The sequence below is a fragment of the Vitis vinifera genome, chromosome 12, assembly GCF_030704535.1.
Source record: "Vitis vinifera cultivar Pinot Noir 40024 chromosome 12, ASM3070453v1".
NCBI lineage: Eukaryota > Viridiplantae > Streptophyta > Magnoliopsida > Vitales > Vitaceae > Vitis > Vitis vinifera.
This window is the reverse complement of record NC_081816.1, coordinates 13,348,636-13,362,520: the sequence shown is the minus strand read 5'-3', so window position 1 is coordinate 13,362,520 and position 13,885 is coordinate 13,348,636. Positions and strand designations below refer to the sequence as shown.

At 33.7% G+C, this 13,885-nt stretch overlaps 1 protein-coding gene across 1 annotated transcript; it reads left to right on the top strand.

Annotated features, from left to right (window-relative positions):
- Positions 1-5,320: 5,320 nt before the first annotated feature.
- Positions 5,321-9,682, top strand: LOC109122037 (retrovirus-related Pol polyprotein from transposon RE2). Its single transcript, XM_019218118.2, is given in 2 exon segments — positions 5,321-6,449; positions 6,452-9,682. Coding segments are annotated over 2 exon segments (4,143 nt in total). The 5' UTR covers positions 5,321-5,413; the 3' UTR covers positions 9,559-9,682.
- The last annotated feature ends 4,203 nt before the right edge of the window (positions 9,683-13,885 follow it).

Below are 13,885 nucleotides of genomic sequence, written 5' to 3'. Positions count from 1 at the left end.
GATTCTACATATTGAATTGCATCATCCAGTCTTTTAGTATCTTATTTGCTAAATTTGATAGCATGCGATAGAGATCGATACAACTTTCGCATATCAAAATAGAATTTTAGATATGAATTCCTTCATCTCCAACTTCTAGTGAGTTTAATGATTTATTGAAATTGAATTCGATAATGGTCGATACAACCCGATATCAGTTAACTATATCTTCAATTATGGAAATGTATTTTGATAGACATATTGTAATTGGCTAGAAGGTATTCTCTCCATATTGAAATGCTAAAATCAATATCACTTAGGTGTCGAAATCTAAGTTGCTTCATCAATTCAATACATCACTAATTATTGATATTCATATTGAAATGTTTGTCTTATTGTATCGTCATGCATCAAAATGCACTTTTTCATCAACTAGTAATCAATTTCTAAATATTTTGCCTTCAACTACTTGCAATTTAGTTTCAATCTTGTTTCCTATTTTTCCAATTAATGTGAAATAAAGTCCTTCAATTTTGCATAGAATCTTAAAAACTTCCAATATTAATTCAAAAAGAGATTCTAAACACATATTTGATAAAGTAGTTGAATTGTGTGCAAATATATTGAAAATATCATCAATTAAGTCTCTCAAATTATACATTTTACACACAAATCAACTTTCGCAAACTTATACTTTGCCAGCCCCTTAGCAAAGCAAGAAAAAAAAATTCCTTAACTCCCCCAAAGCTAAATTGTGCTTGGTCTAAACTCCAATAGTTAGTTCATCATTCAAGAGATCTTTATGCAAACAAGTCTTTGGTTTAAACACTAATTGTCTTAATCAAAACAATTTTCCAAGAGTCTTTTTAAGTAATATAATTTGAAAATTTCAAAGTATCCACACATAATAAGTTTTCCAAGAACCAAGTTTTCAATCAAGAAAAATTTCAGTCACTTATTCCTTTTTTTTTCATTTTATTTGCTCTCCTTTTAGCTAGGAAAATCTCCTTCTATGTGGCTTAAAAGGGATCAATCAGTAGCTCCAAGGATTCATCCTAAGGTACCAGGTATTAAGGACCTTAAAAGGCCACTTACCCTAACAATTGCCCAACTTTCCATTTTTTTTTTCAAAGTGATAACTAGAATAGAAGCTTCTCCCCTAAATCTATCAATTACCTTATCCTTAAGGTAAAGAAAATAGATGGGAGAAGAAAGTTTACCAATTAATTCCAGTAGCAATCTAGTAAGCAATTAATAATCAATTTTGGGAAGACACAAAATTAACAAACAAAATAGAGATCAAAACCAGTAGTAATATATAAGCCAAAGGTATTAAACAAAAGTATCCAAAAGTAGATTCAATACAAAAGTAGGAAAATAAAAAAATCCTTAGAGCAACATAAAAACATAATCCAAAAACTATTAGTACGATCACTTAGAAATGTAAGAAGAATGATCCTTCTCATAGTTAGCTCATGAAATAGAAGTGGGAGTTGGTTGAATCCCCTTTGCAGTAGCGGGAGAAGCAGGGTCAACAACAACAGGCTCCTCCATAGTCTGACTAGGAGCAACAACAAAAATTGGTATTATTATAATCACAGGTGAAATAGTAGTAGTTGTGGACACAATAGTCGGACTTATAAGTGAGATTTCAATTCATCCCCACTAGGAAGTATTTTAACTACCTAGTGCAAGTTATTTTTAAAATTTTAAAAATTAAAGACTTTTTCAGGTAATTTGTTTTTAAAAATAATTTTTTTATTTTGATTATGTAAAAAACACAAATTGTAAATTTAATTTATATAATGTGAATTAAATTTAATTCACATCTTATTAAAAAAAATTACTTACAAATAAATAAAAAATAAAGAGTATAAAATATGAATATTAATAATATAATAAAATTATAAATTATATATTTTTTTATAAATATTATAAATACATTGATATTAACATTAATTGATTTATTTTGTAAAAATAAATAAATAAATAAATAATAATAATCTAAAATTAATCATTTCTAATACTATTTATATGATTTTATAAATCAAAATTAATAATTGCCAATACTATTATATTTTAAATGAATATAAAAACAAATCAAATTTAATTTTTTTAAGGTATAAATTAGCCAAAATTTTCATTATATATGTATATTTATTACTCAATTACAAAGATCACATTTTGAATTATTTTATTTAATCTATAATTAATTAATCATATTTTTGAATTTCAAATTGTTCTGAAAAATTACAAAATTTTATTAAAAAATTAAAAACATTAATTATGTTTATTATTTTTCATAGTGATTATATATATTTTTTTAGACATTATTAAATTTATTAAACTTACTAATAAATTCGATACAAAGTCCCATTTGATTTGAAATTTATTTTCTCAATGAAAAAAAAAATTGGAAGAACAATTTTCTATTTTACTTTGTTTTTAAAAATTGTTTCTAAAGAACAACAACCAAACATTATTATAAAATTTTAGAAACACATGTGTTTCTAAATCACATGCCCAAATAGGTTTTTATTATTTAAAAAAAAAAAAAACTCTCAAGGATTTTTTTTAAATGAAAATAAAAAATTATTTCAAACTATGTTATTTTGATATATTTTTTTTTAATAAAAAATTATTTTAACTCATATATACTAATATTATTGATAATTTATTTCTTTTCTTCATTTTCATTTTCATTTTTACTTAATATTGAAATGGAAATAAATTATCATTCCAACCTCATGTTCATATATGCATCTAAACAAAAGAATTATAATTATCAAATTCATTCCTACTCAAGAGGGAATAAAACTAAAAACAAAATATTCATTCTTGTTCCTCATTCCCACATAATAAACATGTCATTAATAGTGATTCATAGATTTTCATTTAGGTGGTATTTGTTTTTTGGTTGAATAAAAAAAAACCAAAATATTTGGTTTTTGCTATTCAACTGAAAGTAACATGATGATATCAACTAATATAACTAAAATGAACTTATTATCAATATGTTCAATTTAGTTATGTTGGATGATATCAACATGTTACTTTTAGTTGACTAGAAAAAGTCAAATATTTTGATTTTTTTCTATTCAACCAAAAAACAAACAGTACTTTAGTCTTTAAAATGATAATATGATCTTGACGATCACTTATATTTAATATTTTTAAATAATAAGATAAATAAGATTTAAACTTTCAAATGAATGTAAAAATGAGTAGTTGTACAACTTTCTTATTGTCACGCTCCCAAACCCACTCCAAGGGCATGACAATCATTTCACACTTCAAGCCCAAAGGTTCAAAGTAGAAATGATATAAACATTGACCTTATAATCGGAAATTACCAATTACCAAATTCCTGTTCAAAGTAGTAGAACAAAATTCTATAATTCTCAATTCTCAACTTTAAAGCTAACACAACAACCAAAGGGTTATTATCCAAATAACTCCAAACTCAAATAATTTAAGTGGAAATTCAATTTTAACATCTAAACAATGTTCAAAATAAAAGTTTGAACCAAAATCCTAATAAAGAAAATTCCTCAGGCCTAGCCATCACTCCTTGCCCGAACTGAGAGTGCCTGAAAAATTATCAACGAAGGGGAATGAACTCAAAGCCCAATAAAGAACATCAATACAGTTTTATAGATCAAACGTTTTCAATTATAATGATAAGCATGAAATATAATATATAATCATTTTCCCAAAAACTTTTGAGTTCGACATGCTAATACATTCAAAACTTCTCAACTAAAACATTTCATATTTATAATAAAATAATTTCATATCAAAACCAAATCAAATACATTTAAAATATTTTTACTCTAGTTATCAAATAAAAAATACCCAGTAAATTGGTTTCGGGGTGTCACACTTATAATTTAGCATGATTTCTATTTATTTAATTTTTTTATTGATTAACAATGTCATACTTTTGAACCACATATTTAAAGAACGTGTAACATGTGATAAGGAGAATAGGAAACCACACGTTCCATAATAAAATTTAATTTTAAATTGAATACAAAATACTATTTTAGGTTCATAAAATTTAAAACTTCACATATTGGTAGGTAAAATTTAAATTTTCCACTTTAATTAAAAGTGTATTTGGTAGTAATTTGAGAAAGTGTTTTTAAACTTTCTAATACTTGAAAGAAAAAAAATTTCGAGTGTTGAAAAAATTAAAAGCACTTTCTAAAATCATTATGAAATCGAGTTTAACTTTTATTATTTTACATATATTACAAGTAAAAAGGAAAAAACTAGATGTTGGGTCCACCTCTTCATTGTGGACTAGACCAATGGAGGGCTTTTGGCCCAAAAGAAATTAAATAAAAAAAAGGAAAAAAAAAGTGGCAAAATGTAAAAAGTGATGTAGTGAGGAGTTTTGAAAAAAAAAAAAAAAAAAAAAGAAAGTTAGAGTTTTTGGTGCATTTTATTGAAAATCAAAGGGCAAACTTTGTCCATTTTGGCTCAAATTTCATGTGGTGAATCCTTGCAACAAGCTCTACAAATTCAACTGTTCAGATCTTGATTTATCCTCCATATGGTGCTTTCTTGAAAAACCCACTTTGGTGAGATCTAAACTTTTCTTTGTTGAAATACATCTGCCTCTTCATTTTGTACTAGACCAATGGAGGGATTTTGGCCCTGTTAGCTGTATATATCTGTACATACCATAATTTGGTTGTTTCCTTAGGGATAATACCTTCCTAATTCAGGACTCTCAATTGTATATATAAACAAGTATTATTCATCTAATAAAGATACAAGGAATTGAGAAATACCTTGATTCGGTTACATGGTATCAGAGCCACGTTTGGTTCAAGGGAATTTTCTGGGTTTTGGGTTTTGTTCCTAACAATCTGGAACAGTAACCTGTTACGGTTTTTGTTAGTCTGGATTGCGTCACCGCCGACCCAAGGTGGAGCGCATTCTTGTTTCCGGAGCGTGGGAGCGCTTGAGGCCGCCGTTTCTTCACCGATTTAACTTTCCGGTGTTCGATCAACTGTTGAGAGGAACATCTCCTTGGCAGTTTACAATTTACGTCAATCGAGGGATCGCAAAGATTCATCGACGACTGCGGAATCGCTGTCGCTAGTTCGGCAAACCCTGCCCCTCGATTCACCTTCCTGAGACGTCTCAGGCTCGTGCTGCCGAGCTCCAGCACCGGAACCGATCCAGTTGAACTGCTCCTCTTAGCAACCAGACCGATCTGAGTTTCTTCGCCCACCTTGGTCTTGGTCGCCACGACTCACAACTTTCAGGGTGAGAAAGAGAGGGAGTCAAGGGTTTGACGGACGCTTTTGACCCTTTGACACTTTTGACACCTTGTAAGAGAGGTACTTGTCTCTTTCTTCTTGCAGTGGTAAATTGCAATTTCTGGTCTGGCTGATTACTTTGGAGATTAAATTTTATTATCATGGAAGAGAGTAAGAATTCTGTTGCTGATATAGTGCCTATTGTGTCAAAAATAACTGAACACAAATTAAATGGGTCTAATTATATTGAATGGAGCAAGACTATCAAAATTTATTTGAGAAGTGTTGCTAAAGATGACCACTTGACTGAGGAACCTCCTAATGATCACACTAGAAAACTTTGGATGCAAGATGATGCACGGTTATTTCTGCAGATGAAAAACTCTATTAATAGTGATATTGTTGGTCTGCTGAGTCATTGTGAATTTGTTAAAGAGCTAATGGATTATCTTGATGTTCTGTACTCTGGAAAATGAAATGTATCTCGGATGTATGATGTATGGAATGCCTTTCATTGTCCTGAGAAGGGAGCTAAATCCCTCACTGCATATTTTATGGACTTCAAGAAGGTATATGAGGAATTGAATGCACTTATGCCTTTCAGTCCGGATGTTAGAGTACAACAGGCTCAAAGGGAACAGATGGTTGTTATGAGTTTCTTATCCGGTCTCCCATCTAAGTTTGAGACTACAAAATCTCAGATTCTTTCTGGTTCTAACATTGGTTCCCTTCAGGAAGTTTTCAGTAGAGTTCTACGAACTGAGAATGTCTCATCTTCTTAGCACACCAATGTTCTTGTTGCAAAAGGAGAAAATGCAGAAAATGCAAGAAGGGTGAATAACAGGGGCGGAAACAGGGCATTTGAAAATCGTGGCAATGATTCAAGTACAATTGTGTGTTTTTACTGCCATGAGGCTGGCCATACCAAGAAGAACTACAGGAAATTGCAAAATCGAAATCGGAGAATTCAAACTGCCAATGTTGCTACATCTGATACTGCTACATTTTCAGACTCCTCAGACAAGATCGTCACAATGACAGCAGAAGAGTTTTCTAAATATTCACAGTATCAAGACGCACTGAAAGCATCTACTCCTGTTAGTGCTCTGGCAGAGTCAGGTAAAACATGTCTTGTCTCCTCCTCAAACAAATGGATAATTGATTCAAGTGCCACAAATCATATGACAGGTAATCATAAACTTTCTCTACCTTCAGAACACATTCTGCTCCTCCTGTTACTGTTGCTGATGGTTCTACCTATGAGATTAAAGGGTCTGGGACTATGAAACCAACATCTTCTATTACGTTATCTTTTGTGTTAAACTTACCAAATTTGGCCTTTAACCTAATCTCTGTCAGTAAACTTACCAAAAATCTGAATTGTAGTGTCTCATTTTTCCCTGATCATTGTGTGTTTCAGGATCTTATGATGAAACGGACATTTGGTAAAGGACATGTATCTGATGGGCTCTATATTCTTGACGAGTGGGTGCCTCGACCAGTTGCGTGTGTCAGTACTGCCTCTCCTGTTGAAGCTCATTGTCGGTTAGGACATCCTTCTCTACCGGTGTTGAAGAAATTATGTCCTCAGTTTGATACTTTACCTTCATTAGATTGTGAGTCGTGTCATTTTGCGAAGCATCATCGTAGTTCTTTAGGCCCAAGGCTTAATAAACGGGCTGAGTCTTTGTTTGAGTTAGTACATTCTGATGTTTGGGGTCCGTGTCCTATTACTTCTCAAACTGGGTTTCGATATTTTGTTACCTTTGTGGATGATTTTTCTCGAATGACTTGGATTTATTTTATGAAGAATCGTTCAGAAGTATTTTCTCATTTTTGTGCCTTCTCTGCTGAGATTAAAACCCAATATGATGTGTCTGTGAAAATATTAAGAAGCGATAATGGAAAAGAATATGTGTCTAACTCATTTCAGAATTACATGAGTCACAATGGGATTCTTCATCAAACATCTTGTGTTGATACTCCTTCTCAAAATGGGGTTGCTGAAAGAAAAAACAGGCATTTACTTGAGACAACTCGTGCCCTCATATTCCAGATGAAGGTTCCGAAACAGTTTTGGGTTGATGCAGTTTCCACAGCTTGCTTTCTGATCAACCATATGCCCACTGTAGTGCTTAAAGGTGATATTCCGTACAAAGTAATACATCCACAGAAATCCCTTTTTCCACTTGAACCAAGAATTTTTGGATGTACATGCTATGTTAGAGATACAAGGCCTTTTGTTACTAAACTTGATCCTAAGGCGTTACAGTATGTTTTCTTGGGGTACTCAAGACTACAAAAGGGCTATAGATGTTTCTCGTCTGATCTCAATAAGTATCTAGTATCAACGGATGTTGTGTTTTCAGAAGACACATCCTTTTTCTCTTCACCCACAAGTTCTGTAAGTGAGAAGGATGAAGAATGGCTTGTGTATCAAGTGGTTAATTCAAGACCAACTGTTGGGCAATCAAGTGTGGTTGATTCTGATGCATCTCTTGCTCATTTGGGTCCTGTTGTTAATATTCCTCCTGCTCCAGAAAAACCACCAATTGTTCAGGTGTACTCTCGGCGCCCAGTGACAACCGATATATGTCCTGCACCAGCTCCTTCGTCATCTGATCCTTCCAGTGATCTCGACCTTCCTATTAGTCTTCGGAAAGGTAAACGACACTGCAAATCTATCTATTCCATTGCTAACTTTGTGTCTTATGATCACCTGTCATCTTCCTCAAGTGTCCTTGTATCCTCTATAGATTCTATTTTAGTACTTAAAACTGTTACAGAGGCCCTGAATCATCCTGGTTGGAAGAATGCAATGCTTGAAGAAATCTATGCATTGGAGGATAATCATACATGGAAACTTGTTGATTTGCCTCAAGGAAAGAAAGTTGTTGGCTGCAAGTGGGTCTTTGCGGTAAAAGTTAATCCTGATGGCTCTGTGGCACGACTGAAAGCCAGGCTTGTAGCTAGAGGATATGCTCAGACATATGGAGCAGACTATTCTGATACTTTCTCTCCAGTTGCCAAACTCAATTCAGTTCGACTATTTATTTCTATTGCTGCTTCCCAATAGTGGATGATACATCAGTTAGACATCAAGAATGATTTTCTTCATGGTGATCTAGAGGAAGAGGTCTATCTGGAGCAACCTCCTGGGTTTGTTGCTTAGGGGGAGTATGGGAAGGTTTGTCGTCTGAAAAAAGCTCTCTATGGATTGAAGCAGAGTCCCCGTGCTTGGTTTGGAAAATTCAGTAAGGAGATTCAAGCATTTGGCATGAACAAGAGCGAGAAAGATCACTCCGTTTTCTACAAGAAATCAGCTGCTGGTATCATACTTCTTGTGGTCTATGTCGATGATATAGTTATTACAGGAAATGATCATGCAGGAATCTCTGATCTTAAGACATTCATGCATTCCAAGTTTCATATAAAGGACTTGGGTGAACTGAAGTATTTCCTGGGAATAGAAGTGTCAAGGAGCAAGAAAGGGATGTTCTTATCACAGAGGAAGTATGTGCTTGATCTGCTTAAAGAGACCGGTAAGATAGAAGCAAAGCCATGTACTACCCCGATGGTTCCTAATGTACAACTTATGCCAGATGATGGAGATCCCTTCTACAACCTTGAAAGGTATCGGAGAGTGGTTGGGAAGCTGAATTATCTCACCGTGACGTGACCAGATATTGCATATGCAGTAAGTGTTGTTAGTCAGTTCACATCTGCGCCTACAATAAAGCATTGGGCGGCTTTAGAGCAAATTTTGTGCTATCTAAAGAAGGCTCCTGGTCTAGGCATACTATATAATAGTCAGGGACACACTCGCATTGAGTGTTTTTCTAATGCAGATTGGGCAGGTTCTAAGTTTGATAGAAGATCCACTACAGGTTATTGTGTGTTCTTTGGTGGGAATCTAGTGGCTTGGAAAAGTAAGAAGCAGAGTGTTGTATCCCGTTCGAGTGCAGAATCTGAGTATAGGGCCATGGCACAGGCTACTTGTGAAATCATATGGATACATCAACTCCTATGTGAAGTGGGAATGAAGTGCACAATGCCAGCAAAGCTTTGGTGTGACAATCAAGCCGCTCTTCATATTGCTGCGAACCCAGTCTATCATGAAAGAACCAAACACATTGAGGTCGATTGTCACTTCATTCGTGAAAAGATTGAGGAAAATCTAGTCTCTACTAGCTATGTGAAGACTGGAGAGCAACTTGGGGATATTTTTACAAAAGCTCTAAATGGAACTCGAGTTGAGTACTTTTGTAACAAGCTGGGCATGATCAACATCTATGCTCCAGCTTGAGGGGGAGTGTTAGCTGTATATATCTGTACATACCATAATTTGGTTGTTTCCTTAGGGATAATACCTTCCTAATTCAGGACTCTCAATTGTATATATAAACAAGTATTATTCATCTAATAAAGATACAAGGAATTGAGAAATACCTTGATTCAGTTACAGGCCAAAGGAAATTAAACCAAAAAAAAAAAAGAAAAAAAAAGTGGCAAAATGTAAAAAATGATGTAGTGAGGAGTTTTGAAAAAAGAAAATGAGAAAGAAAGGTAGGGTTTTTGGTGCATTTGATTGAAAATCAAAGGGCAAACTTTGTCCATTTTGGCTCAAATTTCATATGGTGAATCCTTGCAACAAGCTCTACAAATTCAACGGTTCAGATATTGATTTATCCTCCCTATGGTGCTTTCTTGAAAAACCCACTCCATCTAGTAGATGATGATATAGATGTTGGTTAGCCAAGAAATCCTATTCTTGATGTTGTTATGAGCATCTAGTTATTCTAAAGAGAATTATTGTGAACCCATTATTATTATTGGTGATAGTGGAAGTTTGACTTCGGTCCCATGGTTTTTTCCTGCATTGGGTTTCCATGTAAAAATTCTTAGCGTTCTCTTGGATTATTTTATTGCTTTTGGTGCTTTCGTTGATATTTATTTTATTTCTCTTGTTAGATATTTGATGAAAATCTTATTTTAGGCACACAAAGAAGGGAAAATAATTATTTGTTATGTTTGTTTTTCTAGTTTTTCCCAACAGACTGGTATTAGAGCATTAAGTTGTTTGGAGTTATTTACTTGTGTGTTAAAATGGATGAATTAGATGGCATGATAAAATTGAACTCATCAAATTATTCCACTTGGAAGTGTATGATGGAACATTTGCTCTGTTGTAAAGATTTATACATGCCTGTTAGACTGAAAGAAAAACCATCTGATATGGATAATGAAAATTGGGATGTCCAACACAGAAAAGTCATTGCTTATATTAGACGGTGGATGGATATAAATCTACATGAGTAGATTTCTAATGAAACCAAAGCTGATGTTGTTTGGAAAAAGCATGAAAACCTCTTCACGAAGAAAACATCAGGAAACAAAACTATTCTGATTAGAAGACTTGTCAATTTGAAATACATAGATGGGAGTAATTTGGTTGAGCATATCAGTTCGTTTCAGGGTATAATGAATAAGTTGGTTCCCATGAAAATGAACATTGATGATGAGATGGAAACATCATTACTTCTTAGCTCCTTGCTTGATAGTTGGAGGACATTGGTGGTAACAATTAGTAATTCCACTCCAAATAGGATTCTAACTATGGAGATAGTTAAAGATAGTTTGTTGAATGAAGAGGCTAGAAGAAAGGGAAAAGGTGAATCTTCTTCTAGAGTACTTGTGACTGAAAAACAAGATAGGCATGAAAAACAAGAAAGATGTGGAAGAAGTTAAAGTAGAAATTCCCATGGTTCAAGAGGAAGATCTAAATCCAGAAAAAATATCAAGTGTTATCACTATAATAAGCTTGGCCACATGAAGAAAGAGTGTAGGATTTTGAAAAGAGAATAGAATGAATGGAAGAAAAATAACTAAGAGACTAATATAATAGCCCTGAAGGTGATATTGTGATTGTTTGTGATGATGGTTGTGTCAGTCTTGTATCCTAAGATAGTAACTGGGTGATTGATTATGGTGCTTTATTCCATGTTACTTCCCATAGTGATTTTTCATTTCTTACAAAATTGGTGATTTTGGTAATGTCAAAATGGGAAATAGTGGTGCATCCAAGATTGTGGGTATTGGAGATATTTGCTTAGAGACTGGTATTGGGAATAAACTAGTACTCAAGGATGTTATGCATGTTCCAGATATTCGCCTCAACTTGATATCCACAGGCAGACTTGATGATGAGGGATTCACAAACTTTTTTGCTGAAAGCAAATGGAAGCTCACCAAAGGTTCTCTAATAGTGGCAAAGGGAAAGAAATTGAACACTCTCTATGACATAGAAGCTAAACTACACAAAAAAGAGATCAATGTTGTTTAGAAAGATGCAAGTATTGAACTTTGGCATAGGAGGCTTGGTCACATCAATGAGAAAGGACTTCAAACTCTTGCTAGAAAACAATTCTTGCCAAATTTTCAAGGTATGCCTCTTAAAACTTATGGTCATTGTTTAGTTGGAAAAACACATAGAGTTGCATTTCACACATATTTCCCATCTAGAAGGCCAAATATTATTGATTTAATTTACATTGATGTCTGTACTATGCAAACTAGAACTGTTGGTGGTACACTTTATTTTGTGACTTTTATTGATGACCATTTAAGAAAAGTTTAGGCTTTTGCTTTGAAAACTAAAGACTAGGTGCTAGATGTCTTCAAAGAACTCCATTCCATAATAGAAAGAGAAACAAGAAAAAAGTTGAAGGCCATCAGAGCAGATAATGGTGGTGAATATAGGGATCCATTTCAAAGCTACTACAAACTTCATGGCATTAAGCTTAAGAAAATTGTACCTAAGACCTCTTAGGAGAATGGTGTAGCATAAAGAATGAATAGAACCATTGAATAAAGGATTAGGTGTATGGTTTCTCATTCCAAGCTACCTAAGTCCTTTTGGGGGAAGGTTATGAGAACAATAGTTGATTTGATAAACCTTTTTCCTTCAGTTTCTTTGAAAGGTGATGTACCTAAGAGAATATGAACAGTGAAAGATGTCTCATATGACCACCTGAGAGTATTTAGTTGTAGAGCATTTGTTTATGTTCCCAAAGATGAGAGGTCTCAGCTTGATGTCAAGGCAAAACCATGTATTTTCTTGGGGTATGGTCATAAAGAGTTTGGGTACTGGTTATAGGATCCAATGAATAAAAAGTTAATCAAAAGCAGAGATGTGGTGTTTCTTGAAGATCAATTACTTGATGATATTGATAAAATTGAAAAGCCTAAATCCTCTATTAATATTCCCATTCGTGTGGATCCAATTCCTCCATCTGTTTTACAAGATGATCATGGGAGAGTTGCACAAGAAGCACATGGTGAGAATGTCAATGATGAAGCTCTTATAGTTGAACAAGAACATGGTGAGAGTGTCAATGATGAAGTCCCTACAGTTGATGATGTTGAGCCAACTGAACAAGTAGAGCAAGCATCTCCATCATCACTAATTGAGATTTCATTGAGAAGATCTACAAGAGAGTGTCAGCCTTCTACAAGATATCCTCCTAATGAATATGTAATGTTTACTGACAAGGAGAGCCAAAAAACTTACTAAGTTGTTTTACATGAGAAATAGAAATAGTGGGTGATTGGAGCCAAAATATGCGCCCTAATGACATATATTCAAAGTGATTTATGCACTATAAGGCACTCAAATCATCTTAATTCACCCAAATTGATGCTAAGGCCCTAGCCATGGGTTTAACTTTTATTTTGAAGATATATATTAGGTTTAAGGGAAGAAAATGGCACAAGTTGAAAAAATATTAGATTTTTAAATATTAAGAGATTAAATGAGAAATTGAGTGAGTCAAGACTCATGGACAATAAGGCATGAAGCAAGATTCATTAAGTTTGCATAGAAATTTGGAACTCAAAATTTGGTGGCAACATGTACTCTGAATTTAAGGTAAGATTTGGAACACTTTCTCGAAGTCCATTTTAGGCAAACTGTATGTCATTTCGAAGCTCTAGAAGTCAGCAACCCAATTCTTCAAACGGTGTGCAAATCAGAGTTGAAAAAAGGAAGTTATGTGCATTTGAAGAAAACTGGTCAGAGAGGAAAAATGAGTTCGAAATTGACAACTTGAGTTCGAAATGGTTTTTAGCCATTTAAAACCCAAAGGAATGCAAGGAAACTTTTGGAAAAGGCTAAGTTCAAATCCTATTACTTGTTTCAAGTAAGAGGCACACATTTTGAACTGAAAAGAAGGAGTTTTTGCATGGGCAGTGGGTAAGTTCGAAATTCCTTATGAATTTCGAACTCATTATGCTGATTTTTGAACTGAGCTTTTCTCTTCCACTTATGAGTTCAAAATTGATTTTGAACTCACCTAAATTTTGAACTCAGCCATGGGTGATCAAGTTTAAGCCCCAAGACATGTTGAAACGAGTTCCAAAGGCCACTATCCAATTCAAAACTCTTTGTACTTAATTAGAACTTGTAATTTTGAAGCTCTTTTAGGTTATTTATTACTTTTCCTTGTAGTAAGTGGCCAATGAGAGGGTGCCACATGTTAGGTCATTGATGACTCTATATAAACTCTCTTATTTTTAGGTTTTGGGGAGAAGAATCTGGATCTTGGATCTTTTTCGAGAGTTTGACATTTTGTGCG